This window comes from Anabrus simplex, chromosome 1 (assembly GCF_040414725.1).
Source record: "Anabrus simplex isolate iqAnaSimp1 chromosome 1, ASM4041472v1, whole genome shotgun sequence".
NCBI lineage: Eukaryota > Metazoa > Arthropoda > Insecta > Orthoptera > Tettigoniidae > Anabrus > Anabrus simplex.
In genome coordinates, this window is record NC_090265.1 from 313,386,991 (window position 1) to 313,403,759 (window position 16,769).

The following is a 16,769-nucleotide window of genomic DNA, read 5'->3' on the forward strand; positions in this document are numbered from 1 at the left end:
TTACCACAGGTTTTTCTTTACAAAGACTGGTGCACTCAGACACCAAGGTCATATTGAAGAAATCACCAGACCTCAGCCACTCAAATCTGCTCATGGTACTAACTAGTGATACTGTTCTGTTCTGAGCATGTTCTGATATAGTTTCTTCTTTACGTGTTCATGATAACCTGGCTTTACAGGAGGATTAATTAAAGGTGATTTATAGAAGTGAGTTCAGGGCTCACATTTTGGAAGTGTGTGTCGGCGACCATGGGGCCCTTAACTGAGCTTAATATTGCTTTTACTTGAGTTAGAATCTTTACTTTCATCCTTCCCATCAGGTCTCTCTTCGTCAATCTTGTTCTCCTCCGACTCCATAAGTTATTGGTTTCCAAGGCATAGGGAGTTTTCATTTTCATACCCTCCCCTTTCTTTAAACAGTACCATTATTTTTCAAAGTATCAGACCTTGTTCATTTTCCCTCAAATTAGTGTTAAGTGAGAATGGTTGTCGAGCTGTACTTCCACTTGAAACAATAATCACTACCACCACCATAATTACAACTATGCCAAATTTTTGTAAATAAAAAGGAAGATATTTATTAAAACACTTCACAACCTGAAACAGTCTTCTTCTGTTCTAAGGTTTTACAAACACACCCAAGAAAAGTACAGTCCCTGATTCTTGATTAACGAGGGCAAACATAAAAGGATGGTCAGCATTGAACACCTCAGGTGGTTTCTGTTCCATGGGAGCACAACAGCCAACCATATGGACATCTGCAACAGAACAATGCAAAATTACAATTAAACTCCAATTTAGCCCTAAAACAATAATCGCAACTACAAATTATTATTATTGTTGTTGCTGCTGGTGTTGCTTCGTTATATAATATCACAGCAGACACACAAGGTTGTTGAGGGAGGAATCATGATCCAAGTTTAGAGGTTCTATCAGATTCTGACATTTCATTCAGACATCATCATGAACAAGTCCTGATCTTACTTGGTCATCGCTTATTTCCTACCCAGCCTGATAATATATGCTATGTGTGGCTTGGAATGCCTTTTAATGTGTAACTAATAAAAAATGCCTCCAAACAAGGAATGATGTATTTCTTTGCACCAAGGGCAGTGCAACACATGCATGGCAATCCCTGCCTGTCATAAGAGGTGACTAAAAGGGGAACCAGGGTCATGGATTGGTGACCATGGTTCTGGTAGCTGAGTCTGGCATTGTTTCTGACCTCGATGATATTAGGTTTGCAAGGCCTAGGGAGTCTTGGGAGTCTTTCATATGTGGCCCTTAGCCTTTTTTATCTTTTGCCAATACTTTCGTACTTTAAGAAGTTGGACATCATCCTTTTCCATTCTGAGTAGTGTTAATCCTTTCACTCCGGTATAGCAAGTACGGTGGCATTACCCTCTGGATGCAAGCAGCAAGTGGCTCACCAAACCTGCTGTACGGGATACTTGTCTTGCTCTGCTCTCCTGTCTGAATACAGCTCGCAACGTGAGGAGAGTGCAGGAAGAGGTTAAATGTGTTTTGTTTTATTTTTAACCAGAACTCCACCCGCAGCCACCTTCCAAGAAATGTATCTATTAGTCTCCTCGCACAGAAGGGTTATGATACTCGTGTTAAACAACAGCTGAAAGAAACTTAACATGCTAGCATTGTCCACTAAACTTTTCAGTCCGGAATTAGCTGCGTCGAAATTATGTTTCTTCGGATTCAGGTTCTTCTTTCTCCAATTTAGTTTTCTGCTCGGTGGTTCAGGCATCTGGTCTTCATGCTCGCTATCTTCATCTTCAGTAGAATCGTCGAAGTAAGCCGACCTCTTACACGATGAAGCGGTATCTGAAGTAGATAATGTGCTTAAAGTAGAAGGTGTGATTGATGTTGTTCTGTCACCAGAATCAGATGATAAATCACTATCATCGTCATCTTCTTCAAAGTCACTGTCCAATATGTGGGCAAGAGCTTCCTCTGCAGTATATCTTTCCTTCGTCATCAGGCCTTTCACAATTTAAAACCAATTGAAAGCTAAATCGAGAAGCACAAGCATGTCAGCACAGGGGAGCAACTAGGCACGAAGTGAATAGCATAACGGACACATTGCTTTCATCTTACGAACTGATTACTCCTCTCATCTGGTGATCATAGCCGTAATTATAGACCCCCAAGTCAGCCACAAGAGACCTACAAGGCCGAACTTCCCCAGCAGTCTATCGTAGCAAAACAGAAAACAGCTGAAAGACACGTGACTTCTACAGCAGTCGACTGGCCATGAGGCACAGCTCCAGCATGACTGCTACAGCAGTCCACTGGGTGCGCACAACAGTTCCCTCCTGAGTGCTAGATCAGTCGACTGGAGTGAAAGGGTTAACAGACGATGGTTGATAAATTGTACTTCCTCTTAAAACAACAATCACAACCACAGTTAAAAACACATGTAAAGAGGAAATTGTATGTAGAGGAAAGAAACAAGAAGAATTCATGGAAAGATATTGGTAAATACGTTGAATGACTTAGACAAGTGGCAGGGAAACCTTGCTGGACTGTAATAAAGCATCATGGAAAAGGACGGAAATGGGAAATGAATAGTGTATTTAGTGTATTTAATAAATCAGGTGAACTCACTGTAGATCATGGGGAATCACTGGACGTATAGAAGGAATATTTTTAAAAAGTTTGCAATGTAAATGGAGATCTCTCTATTGAAATCCTGAATAATGAGTTCATGAGGAGGAGAACAATGAAGACAGGAAAATTAAACTTGAAGAAGTGGAAAGGATGGTAAATAAACTGCACTGTCATAAGGCAGGGATGAACTGGCTTTATAGACTAATAGGATTAGCATGTGAAGTGATGAAGTGAATAGGTACCTTTTGATTGGACCTATCTATAAGTACGGGGATAGAAAGGATTGCAACCACTATAAAGCTAATTCACTGATCAGTATACCAGGCAAGGTATTCACAGGCATTTTGGAAAGAACAGTGTGATCAGTGATTGAGGGTAAGTTGAATGGAAATCAATGTGGTTTCAGATCACAGAGGGGCCAGGACCAAATTTGCAGTATGTCTCAGGTAAATGAGAAATGCTATGAGAGGAATATGTTTATGTTTCATAATTCTAGAGAAAGCATATGATAGAGTACTAAAGGAAAGTAAAATGAGTTCTTGGTTCAAAGCAGTTTCAGGGGTTAGGCAAGGCTATAATCATAATCTTTGTTGTTCATAGCATACATGGATCATTTGCTGAAAGGTATAAAATGGCAGAGAGGGATTCAGTTAGGTGCAAATATATACTGTAAAGAAAGTTTGGAGCATCAAGGATGAAAAGCAATAATGAAGTTACAGAATGTTGTTTACTGTATCACAGAGACACACAACCTGGAAACATATACTTCTACAAAAATGCCCTTTCTTCCAATATCTAATAAAAATAAACAGTAATAATGAAAAGGTTACAATATGTGGGTTTATTTTCTTTTTAGTGAAAGTTGCCCCTTCTTCACTCTAATGAATAATGGCAATGAACTGTGTTCTAGTGTACCTTGTGAATACCATGGTGCGTCTTTACCTTTCATTGACGTGTGGATTTTCATTTTCGCAGAATACCACGGTGCATCTTTACCTTTCATTGACGCGTGGATTTTCATTTTTGCATTCTGTTTACATTTCTAAATTATCTCCTGGAAAATTATATATTTTATTTAAATTTGTTTTTCACGTCTGAGATTATTGTTACCTTTTGAAATAACATACTTTAAAAGTGTCTTGTTAATCACATTCTTCTCAAATCTGTAACAAATTTTCTTATCCCCTTTAATTTTGTTTTCTTGAGGTCTTGGTTTCGATTTTCAACCTTCCTTGTTGTGTTAACTGTTGTAAAACCTTACTCTGTTTCCCTTCTGGAAGTTGTTAATTTTGAATATTACTACCCTTTTTCTCTTCTGTGAAGCATTTTGCTTCCCTAATTTATTAATTTAATTTATTTTATTCTACTTTTCCTAGGGAATTAGGTTAGTTATACTGTATTTTCTATTTCATCTGTGTTCATGAAGGTTTTAAAGCTTCAGGACTTTTGGTTTTAAGGTATTTACCTCTCTTTACTGAAACTTGAGTTATGCTTTACTTTAATGAAAATTTGCATCTTTCTGATACTCATCTTTTTTTTTTTGACTTCCCTTCTGTTTTTCTTTATTTTTGGTGAGGGAAGAGGGCAGGAGGGACTGTGCCTATTACGCTAACTTCACTACCCTTTTATTGAATGTTATGTTGCTCAATTTATGTGGATGGGTTGTTTCTTGCTTCTTTTGGTTAATTGTTGTTTGTTTTATGATGATGTGATTAGGATGTTTGGTGTTTGGCGATCTTATTTTCTGGGATTTTGGTAGTTTGCTTTTGTTCTTTTATTTTTGGCTTTCAGAAAGTGGGTTAACTATTGAAGATCTTTTTATCAAAAGAATGCACCTTTGGTATTCCATGGAAAAAAATGACGAATTTATGTTGGCAGCATGATCCTAACAAGAGCTGTTTTTACATTCCATAGTTACCGCTCCGTTAGACAACACATACCTATTTCTTGAGTTATATTTGTGATTTTGGGGAATTTTATCCTGTAATCATGGATGAGAATGATATAAGGAAGCTGATAGATGAACATAGTGGCAATGATGATGATTATTATGTGAATTAGATGACAAATTTTGTTATTTGTCAAGTGAAAGTGATGATGTAAATGATAATAGTGTACTGAGTGAAGCGAGTTTTGATAAGGAATGTAAATATAAGAAACAAAGAATTGAACTCAGCATATCATATAGAGATTCTTCAGATTCTGGTTCAGAGGATGAACTGATAGTGCCAGCAAGAAAATCGGCAAGCATCAACACTGACACCAAAGAAGAGCAGCCAAGTTCTAATGTTGGAGGTACAGTAGAGCTACAAGTGGTTTTACTAATGCTCTTCTGGATTCTGAGGTGAGTGACAGTGATATATATTATGACTAGCTGATGTACCCGTGCTTCGCTACGGGATTCTCAGAAAGACTGACTTTGTGGTTTTCCTAACTGAAATCAACATAGGTCATTACAAAAACGTAAGTATGAATGTAGCGATTAAAAGCAATGCTATCATATAAAATACTCGATCAAATGGAAAGCTGCACTTTTTATCACTTTTAACGAACAGTGCTGCAGTTAGATTGCGGTGCCAATCTAATAGTCCAAAGTTCCAGAGCTGGGATGACCAGGCCGCAGATTGCCATGAACACTCATCTGTCATTGTTCCGCTAAATATGCACACTGCTCATTCCAATCAGTACCTCAGAGTAGGGATTGAATAGCCCTAATGCTATGATGATCCAGTGTGTTACGTACCAGTAGTATCAGAAAATTTATAAACCAGAGGAATAGCATGCTAAAGAAGAAAGTTATCTAACTCACCAGCTACTTCCCATCAATATTCAGGCAGGCTGTTACACTCTGTCCGACTGGGCGAGTTGACCGTGTGGTTAGCGGTGCGCAGCTGTGAGCTTGCATCCGAGAGATAGTGGATTCGAACCCCATTGTCGGCAGCGCTGAAGATGGTATTCCGTGGTTTCCCACTTTCACACCAGTCAAATGTTGGGCCTGTACCTTAATTAAGTGCTAAGTCACTCCTAGCCCTTTCCTATCCCATCGTCGCCATAAAACCTATCTATGTCGGTGGGACGGAAATCAAATAAAAAATACTCTGTACGCAGCAGTAATCCTATCTACCGGAGATGAGGGGCAACAGAAGACACAAAGTACATCACGACAAACAATGGTCAATGTAATGTTATTGTTGATCAGTGTTATGAGCTTTCTATATTGTAGGCCTACACATTCAGTTTTCTTTCGACTCTGTGATTTGTAAAATATTTTATACCGTAAACTGTAGTTTCTTATTCTCCGACTTTACATACCGATTTTCATTAAATACTGTTTACCCATTTTCTCGTTACTCGGCGCTGATATGGACTTAGTAACAAAAATTCAAATTCATGAATATCTTGGTGATCATAGCCAGTACGGTAACAATGTATAAGACATGAATAATAGGAAATTTAATACTATATAACCTTAGTTATCTAGCATTCATCGACTACACTTCTAATAAGAAATATTTGAGAATTACATTTTAGGCCTTCCCCTAAACTACCATTTCACTCAGCGTGAATAAACTAATTTACAGCCTAGACTATAGCGACTTATTTCCTGACTTTGCATACCAATTTTCATCAAGATAGGACTACTAATAACAACAATATTTGAGAATTAAATTTTAGGCCTTCCCCTAAATTACCATTTTTCTCAGCGTGAATACAATTATTGACAGCCTAGATTGTAGCAATTTATTCCCCAACTTTGCATACCCATTTTCTTTCAAGTACGACCACTAATGCATATGCTACGGCACAAATTAGCAAGAAAGCTTTATCAAAGTTCTCCACCTGGCATGATTGGGCAGATGTGGAACAGGATGAAATGTTGGCACTCCCAGTTATCATCAACATAGGAATAATTCATTCACCTGATATAAAGGATTACTGTATGGGCAAAGGACTTTATATCAAGAGTACAGTTTTTCAGTGAAGTGATGACACAGAAATGATTTATTAAAATATTCTGGACTAGCTGATGTACCCGTGCTTCGCTACGGGATTCTCAGGAAGACTGGCTTGTGAAAAACTGCACACTTTCTCACTTTCAACAAACAGTACTACAGAGCCGATCTAACAGTCTAAAGTTCCAGAGCTGGATTAACCAGGTTGCAGACCGCCGTGAACACTCCTCTGTCATTATTCCGTTAAATATGCACACTACTCATTCCAACCAGTACCTCAGAGTAGGGATTGAATAGCTCGAATGCTATGATGAACCAGTGTATTACGTACCAGTAATATCAGAAAATGTATGAACCAGAGGAATGGCATGCTAAAGAAGAAAGTTATCTAACTCCCCAGCTACTTCCCGCCAATATGCAGGCAGGCTGTTACACTCGGTACGACCAGGCGAGTTGGCCGAGTGGTTAGAGGCGCGCAGCTGTGAGCTTGCATCCGGGAGTTAGTGGATTCGAACCCCACTCCCGGCATCCCTGAAGACGGTATTCCGTGGTTTCCCATTTCACACCAGTCACACCAGACTGTACCTTAATTAAAGCCTAGGCCGCTTCCTTCACATCCCTATTCCTTTCCTATCCTATCGTCGCCATAAGACCTACCTGTCTCGGTACGACGGAAATCAAATTTTAAAAACCTCGGTACGCTGCAGTAATCCTATCTATCGGGGATGAGTGGAAACAGAAGACAAAAAGCACATCACAACAAACAATGGTCAATGTAATGTTATTGTTGATAAAGTTTATGAGCTTTCTATTTTGCAGGCCTTCACATTAGTTTTCTTTCGACTCTGTGATATTAGGGCGTCTAACAAAATTATTTTTATCGTAGACTGTAGTTATTTATTCTCAGACTTCACATACCTATTTTCACTAAATTCTGTTTACCCATTTTCTCGTGACTCGGCGCTGATATGACTTAGTAACAAAAATCCAAATTCATGAAATATCTCTGTGATTATATGCGGTACGGTAACAATGTATAAGACATAGGTGATCGGAAATTTAATAACTTCTTACATAACTACTACTAAATTACAACATAACTAAAATTATGTTAGTTACGTAGTATTTATCGATACCTTCCTACCAGGTATCCCTTGAGAACATTATTTGAGAAATAAATAACTTATTTGAGAATTACATTTCAGGCCTTCCCCTAAACTAACATTTCACTCAGCGTGTATAAAATAATTTATAGCCTAGATTTTAGTGGTTCATCGCCCGACTTTACATACAGATTTTCACTAAATTCTCTACAGCCGTTTTCTCGTGATTCGTGTACATACACACAGACGGGCAGACAGACAGAAATTACGGAAAAGTAAAAATGCATTTCATTGTTACTGTGGACATGACAGATACAGAAATACCATTATTTTCAATTTCTGAGCAATGTACAGACAAAACTCTTATTTTATATATAGATTACATTTCAGGCCTTCGCCTAAACTACCATTTCAATCAGAGTGAATAAAATTATTGATGGCCTAGATTATAGCGACTTATTTCCCGACTTTGCATAACAATTTTAGTGAAGATACGACCACTAATATAATAAATATTTGAGAATAAAGTTTTAGGCCTTCCCTAAACTACCAGTTTTCTCAGCGTTAATACAATTATTTATGGCCTAGATTATATCGACTTATTACCTCGACCTTGCATACCGATTTTCATTAAGACGCGGCCACTAATAACATAAATATTTGAGAATTAAATTTCAGGCCTTCCCCTAAACTACCATTTCACTCGGCGTGAATAAAATAATTTATAGCCTAGATTGTAGCGGTTCATCACCCGACTTTACATTCCGATTTTCATTATATTCTCTTCAGCCGTTTTCTCGTGATGCGTGTACATACATACAGACAGACAGACAGACAGACAGACAGAAATTACGAAAAAGAAAAAAATGCATTTCCTTGTTACTGTGGACATGACCGATACAGAAATACCATTCTTTTCACATTCTGAGCAATGTACAGACAAAACTCTTATTTTATATATATAGATGTTGCATTTAGAGAGAGTTCCCAATTTAGATCTCACTTTGAAAACCAGAACACAAAAGTTAGCAATTTTCTCAAATACATTGACAACAGATGCAAAGCAATGTTTATATCAGGGGAGAATGTGTCAGTAGATGAATCTGTTTTGGAATTCAAGGGAAGAAACTCTTTTATCACCTATAACCTCTATAACCCAAAAAACAACAAAATGGGGAACACGCATATATGTTTTGGTCGACTCTGTTTACAGCTATATCTGTACTTTTACACCATATCATTGGAAAATCACTACAGAAATTCTCATCAAATCATCTCTTCCTTTCACTTCTAGAATAGTTCTTCAACTTTATAACAACCTTTGAGAAACATGGCCTGGTGTTTCTGGATAACATATTCTCACCAACCATTTCTGCACAAGCCCAACACTTGTCACTGAACTTCTAGCTTTGGAATGTCAACTTATCAGAATTCTGGTTCCTAACAGGAAAGATGTTCCTCCTTCTATCAAGAAACCAACCCTAAAAATAGGAGAAAAGATAGCATGTCGCACCAGTGAAGATATGCTAATCTTTGCTTGGTGCAACAAAAGAGTTGTAACTATGCTCAGTACATGGAGTACATCCTGATCAGAGAACATCAGAAGGAAAGTGAAGGACGGACAGATGATGAAGCTGTAAATAAACGAAGTTTAGTTGTCAATTACAGTACGCATATTGGTGACATCGATACAGCTGATCATTATAGTGAACATACTGCTTCCTCTGTAAGTCACTCAAATGGTGGAGAAAAATATTTTTCTGGAATATGAAGGTTTCAGTTATAAATACTTACATGGTGTTTGAGACCAGAATGCCAAAGCAAATCAAACTAAGCTCATGAAATATGTAAATTTTAGGAGACAGCTGGTCAAGGAACTTGTTGGAGACTTCCATAAAAGGGTGGTAACTCGAGAAGGGGGTGGCATTCCACTTCAGATGAAGAGCAAAGACTGGATGGAAAGCTGTATATCGTTCCACACCCAGAAGGAAAGCTAAAAGACTGTACTGTGTGCTCCAAGTAAAATGTTCCAGGGGGAAGACGAGAGACAACCTACATTTGTGAAACATCTGAGTGTAAACCTGGGCTTCATGTGGAGAACTGCTTCAAACAGTACCACACAATGAAAAATTTCAAATTGTGAACTGATTAGACATATTTTTCAGATATAGCTAAACTAAATTCTTGCTTGAGATTAGCTTTATTTTATTTTGTTTTAATTTCATATACATTTCACTCTTGACCATTAGACAGGATTTCCTCAGAATTCACTTGGACTAGACTAATTCTACCAGTTAATTTTTTTTTGCTTAACGTCGCACTGACACAGATAGGTCTTATGGCGACGGTGGGAGAGGAAAATGGCTGGGAGTGGGAAGGAAGCGGCCGTGGCCTTAATTAAGGTACAGCCCCAGCATTTGCCTGGTGTGAAAATGGGAAACCACGGAAAACCATCTTCAGGGCTGCCGACAGTGGGGTTCGAACCTACTATCTCCCGAATACTGGATACTGGCTGCACTTAAGCGACTGCAGCTATCGAGCTCGGTCCAGTTAAAATTATTTGGATTGCAAAGGGTCAGTATGTTTCAGGAGACAAATGGTCACATTGTCTTTTACCTTAAAAGAAGAACTATCCCCGCCATCAACATAGAGTGACTACAGTTGTGGCCAGTGTACTACAGTTTTATTTCTTCACAGAATTTGTACTTACATGTAGCAGCTGCAGCCTCTGTGCCATACTCATCCACTGAAATGAATGCTTTCTGGAGCACCTTGCTGACCTTCAGAACTTCTTCTGATATCCCACTGAAGTTTGCATCATTGCTGAACATAGTTTTCATGCCAAGCTAAAAGACAGATATTTGTAAGCAAGATTTCCTTTTTGCAAATAATCTATTTCTATAAGAGTAGGTACACAGAAATCATTGAAATGAAAAAAAAAAAAAAAATCCTTTTAAAAATATAACAACTTAAAAACTAAAAATTACAATGCAAAATTCTTAATGATAACAAAACATCAATTAAGGAACAACCCCACTTAAAATAGGTTTTTAGGAGCTTAAGACATAGTAGGCTATTTTCTTCTGTCATAAAGATCAAACTTTTCTTCAATACCATAGTCATTTTCATTATCTTCCTGATGAAGTACAACTAATAATCATATAGTTTTGTAGCTTATAAAATTAACTGCAACAACAACGCCACCACTATCACATGCCAGTTTCTTATCATAATGACAGAACAATATTTCCACATTGTCGATGTTCACTGTTGATAGACTTGGCAATAAAAATCTAACTTCATGAATAACTCTATTATTATAGCTCATATGGTAAAAATCTATCAGATGAAAATGATTAGAAATTACATTTTCTAAAATTTCCATGTTGTAATATACTGTACACTTTTCAGTTAGACATATTAGAAAGCTTGTGAAAAACATAATAATTGTGAAATGCTATTATTCATCCTCTCACAGTAAATAGGCATGGAACATGAAAATCATTCATTATATTTTACACAATTTTTGCTACACTTAGTTTTTCAATACAACTAGGCCTATTATTAATGGGGAAATTTGACATTTCCTATTTTGGCCATCTTAATACTGCTAGATCACTGTATATTAATCAAATCATATACAGCCTAGTTCACACCCCAGGTGTACCTGACAGCCATTTTTACATACTCTTGACACAAACAAAGAAAGACGGACAAAAGTAGGAACCAAACCTATTTTATACTTTTGTATACCTAATCCAAAATAAATATGAAGTACAGTAAAACTTGCTAAAAATGGAACTTGAATAAAGTGGAAGCTTGTCCACCATAGAATTTTTTCTTGGTCCCGGTGAAGCTTATGGCTTTATAATGTTCTTACTTTTGTATAATGCAGAATCTTCCCAATGCAGAAATGGTTAATTAAATAATTCTTTAAAATCCACTTGTACTATGGGGAAAATATTAGGAACTAATGTAGTCCTATTTAAATCTAAGAATTTCATTTTTGTCCGTATTGAACTGAGAATGGAAGATAGGAAACTTCAAACGGTCCACCTTTTCAATACAAAATTGTTATAGTTTATTACAACATATATTTACATTTGGAACTAGTTTCGACGCTAATGTAGTCCTACGTGCAATATTTGTGCATTTCTGGTGCTGATATGATCAATGCCGTTGTTTGGACAAACTGACGCATGCGTTTGTACATCCCTGCCATAAGTACATCTGCTGTTCTATTTCTTCACCCGGCCACTTCCGGAATTTCCATGAGGGTTCAAGTGTGGAAAAATGCAAATTTATGAACAATTAAAAATAAAGAAAAATAGTGAATGAGTGGATTCAAGAAATGGTCAAATGGAAAGGAAGGCGAAGATCACCGGTAACGATGAAATCAATGAGGTATTGTGGGAGTGGTTCAACTCTGCCTGGTCAAAAAACATGCTCATTTCCGGTCCGATGCTTCAAAGTGAAGCTCTTGCTGTAGCCAGATCTCTTGGAAATTACTTTTCCCTGTGGGTGGGGGCGGTAGAATAACACCCACGGTATCTCCCGCCTGTCATAAGAGGTGACTAAAAGGGGCCCCAGGAACTCTCAACTTGGGAGCGTGGGTTGGCAACCACGGGGCCTTTAGCTGAGTCCTGGCATTGCTTCCACTTGTACGAGGTTTCACACTTTCATCTATCCTATCCGACCTCCCTTGGTCAAATCTTGTTCTTTTCCAACCCTGAAGGCATTAGGTATCAAGGCCCCATCATCATCATCATCATCATCGGTTTGCCCTTCCAGCGAGCCGAGTAGGGTGTTTGAAAACGAGCGTCTTCCAAAGTTGCCTATTCAAAAAGATTTTGTTGTCCATGACAGATTCCCAATTCCATCCTCCTCTCTCCATGTCTTCCCTCAGTAGGTCCATCCATCTTCTTAGTCTTCCAGTTGGTCTTCTACCTGTTATTCTCTTTTCCAAATAAGTCAATCAATCAATCAATCAATCAATCAATCAATACTGATCTGCATTTAGGGCAGTCGCCCAGGTGGCAGATTCCCTATCTGTTGCTTTCCTAGCCCTTTCCGAAATGATTTCAAAGAAATTGGAAATTTATTGAACATCTCCCTTGGTAAGTTATTCCAATCCCTAACTCCCCTTCCTATAAATGAATATTTGCCCCAGTTTGTCCTCTTGAATTCCAACTTTATCTTCATATTGTGATCTTTCCTACTTTTATAAACGCCATTCAAACCTATTCGTCTACTAATGTCATTCCACGCCATCTCTCCGCTGACAGCTCGGAACATACCACTTAGTCGAGCAGCTCTTCTTCTTTCTCTCAATTCTTCCCAACCCAAACATTGCAACATTTTTGTAACGCTACTCTTTTGTCGGAAATCACCCAGAACAAATCGAGCTGCTTTTCTTTGGATTTTTTCCAGTTCTTGAATCAGGTAATCCTGGTGAGGGTCCCATACACTGGAACCATACTCTAGTTGGGGTCTTACCAGAGACTTATATGCACTCTCCTTTACATCCTTACTACAACCCCTGAACACCCTCATAACCATGTGCAGAGATCGGTACCCTTTATTTACAAGCACATGGTAACCTTGTGCTATTCATTCGTTTAACATGCCCAAACCATTTAAGTCTAGATGACCTAAGTCTTTCCTCCATCCATTCATTTAGACCTAGGTTAGATTGGATCTCATCATTTTTAATGTGATCAAGTCGTGTCTTTTGGAGTGCAGTTCTAATAAATTTCATTTCAAAGGCTTGAATACTACTACAATCCTTTGATGTTAGTGTGCAGGTTTCCAGAGAATATATAAGGATGGGAATGAAATATGACTTGTACAGGGTCATTTTTGTTCTTTGTGAGACCTTCTCATCCCATAGTAGGTGTCTAATGATACTGTAAAAGTTAGAGCCTTTGGTTACTCTGTCATTTCTATCTCAGCTCTATTATTACTAGCCATTATGCTTCCTAAATATCTGAATCGGTGTACTACTTCAATTTGGTGGTCCTGTATTTTTATGTTGCATTCTGTATTATGTCTGCTGATTTTCAACACTACTGTTTTTGATGGGTTCAATTTCATTTCATAATCATCAAACTTCTTACACCATGCATACCGGTACAGATTATTTTGCACTCAATCCTCTGTTTCATCCCATATTGCCACATCATGTGCAAATACCAGAGCCTGAAGATCTTTATTACCTTTTCTTTTTAGTTCCTTTAAAATGGTATCCGTAACTGCTATGAATAGAAGAGGTGATAAGGCACTTCCCTGTTGTACTCCTTTGGTTGTATTGAACCATTCAGAGTGACCATCTCCAATACTGACACAGCTTTTGCAATTAGAATATAGCATTTGGATCTCCCTAATAAGGTTCTCCGGTATACCAGGTTTTCTAAGACTTTTCCAAATAGTTGATCTAGGAACATTATCATACGCCTTTTCAAGGTCCATAAACACAATAATTAGGTCTTTTCCGAGTGTTTCTCTGCCAACATCCTCAAAGCAAATATCAGATCTGTTGTGCTTCTTCCAGCCCTAAAACCATGCTATTCCTCTTCTAAGATAGGCTGTAGTATATACCTTACTCTGGCTTAATGATCTTCTTCTTCTTCTTCTTCTTCTTCTTCTTCTTCATAATTTTAAGGCCGTGTGATAAGAGGGTAATGCCTCTGTAATTTTTACTTTTCCTTCTACTCCCTTTCTTAAAGATAGAAACTATCACCCCTTTTGTCCAATCGTCAGGTATTTCGTTATTCTTCCATATTGTTCTGAGAACTCTATACAGCCACTGTATTCCTGGTGGACAAGCAGCTTTAATCATGTCAGCTGTAACTTCATAACTCCTGCTGACTTACCACTTCTCATCCTATGGAGAGCTTGCTTCTACTTCTGTCCATGTAATTGGGATATCTTCCTCTATTGTTTTCTGTCCTACATCCTCAACAGAGATCTCATTAGGGCCATTTAGGAGCTTGTCAAAATACTGTCCCATTGTATCCGTGATATATTTCATATTGCAAACTATATTCCCATCTGCTGTCTCCAGAGCTGTAATTGCTTCTTTATCTGATCTTTTACTTTTTACTATTCCATATATCATTTTCATATTCTCTTTACTGTCTTCTTCCAGTTTAGTTGTAAATTCTTTCCAACTTTTCTCTTTTTCTTCCCGTACAATTCTCTTGACTTCTAACTTCCTGTATCTATATTCTTTTGCCATCTCTTCCAATTTATTGTTGTCTATTTGGTCGCTGTTGATTCTTCTGTCAGACTTAGCCACATCAAGAACTGTTTGGCTTTATTCCTTTCCGTTATGACTTCTTTCACTTTATCATTCCACCAAGATGTTCTTTTCTCTCTAACTCTTCCGCTTGTTCTTCCACATATTTTATCTGCTAGGTGGGCAATAATTCCATTGTGGAGATTTATCTCCCGTATGCAGTTATCAGACTGTGCCTCATAAATAGACTTCTGATAAGCTCACCTGCATACACCCAGCGTCAGTGGGTAGGGTCTGACACTCCCACTCTGACGAGTCTAGTGTCAGACCTAAGACGAAACGCTGGTTAATAGAGCAAACGCCTGAGAAGCCTTACATCTGATAAGAAAGAGGTTTTATCGAACACACAATTATTTTCCATTGTTGCAGGTGTGCTTTCAACTGATAAAGATGATAAAGATGTTGATTCCCATAATGTACAATAACAGACTAACTATATTGGTGCTTTCAACTCCCAGCCGGTGTTTACTGAAAGAGGTAGGCTTACTATTCGGACGTACACAGCAAGCTGAGGAGACATTAATTGAAAGTTAAATATTTTATATTAATTAGAAATCTTGTAGAATAAATTGGAATTAAACTTAAAAGAAAAAAAGGGTGGAAAAAGGGTATTATGGTCATGGTTGAGGGAAAAAGGGATAAAGGTCCCAAAAAAGGGAAAAGGGTGTGTGAAAAATGCCTCTCTTCGCAACTAGAAACAAAATTTCACACTGTGATATCTTTCCGAACAGCTTTAATATACCCTAACAAAAAAAGGTGCACACTTAAAAATCCTAACCCTGGTTATAATTATTCCTGCAACATTGTCTTTGTCTGGTATACATATGTTTTAGTTATCACTAGGGCCCGGATTTATATGCACTAAAAAACCTGAAAATATGCATGCAAATATGCACTAAAAAGTTACAATATATGCACGGAAAATAAGGAAATATGCTCTAAAAATATGCAATTTTATTCACTTACCTATTTACAGGTATCATTTATTGCAAAAAGAAACATCACAATAGGTAACTAGTAGTCTTTCAATGTTTTCTGGAGACAAACTATGTCTGTTGTCCGTCAAAATGAGTTTATAGGCTGAAAATGATCGTTCTACATCAACTGACGTAATTGGACAGTACTTATACATGGGCACCAACGTTTCGGAGCATACATCTGGCAAGGATACCCTAGTTCCACTCAAGTATTGACTAATTAACTTAATCTTCTTCAGTCCTGGGTTCGAATTCAACACCTTTTCTAACTTGCATTTAATCTTCTCTCCAATTTCGCCCGGAGCGTAATTCAACGAAGATGCAGCTTTTTCAACGAGATCAAGTGATTCATGGAGGGGAGTACCAGAAGATTCTAAGCTCTCAATGGCTTTTGGAAGTTTAGAAAAATGTGCATGATTGAAATTCACATCTTGATAAACAGTAGCGGTTTCAAACACACCTTTTGCATCACGGACACACGCAATATGTTCATCTTCAAGTTTTGTAACCACTTCTTTCACTTCATTAAAATGTTCCTGATAAAATGATACTGCAGATAACCATGTCCCCCACCTAGTCAGGACAGGTTCAGGTGCCAAAGGAACTTCAGGTAGACAATCTTTGTAGAGGTGGACACGAGCTGGTGCTTTCAGAAACAGTTTCTTCCCACATCCAATTAAATTGTTAACAGCTGGAAACTGTGCGCGTATTTCTTCTGCAATGCGGTGTAATCCGTGCGCTAAACAGGTTACGTGTATGAGTTTTGGATAAAATACTTGGAGGGCCTTTGCTGCTTTCAACATATACGAAGCTGCAT

The 16,769-nt window shown here is 37.9% G+C and overlaps 1 protein-coding gene across 1 annotated transcript in view; it reads right to left on the minus strand.

Moving 5' to 3' along the window:
• Window positions 1-603: 603 nt before the first annotated feature.
• LOC136856732 (serpin B4-like) overlaps window positions 604-16,769 on the minus strand; it is a 304,832-nt gene continuing 288,666 nt past the window's right edge. The window contains exons 12-13 of the mRNA XM_068231104.1: window positions 10,389-10,524; window positions 604-758 (exon numbers count right to left, since the gene is read on the minus strand). Coding sequence (XP_068087205.1) covers window positions 619-758; window positions 10,389-10,524 — 276 coding nt within the window. The 3' untranslated portion in view covers window positions 604-618. The remainder of the gene's footprint in view (window positions 759-10,388; window positions 10,525-16,769) is intronic.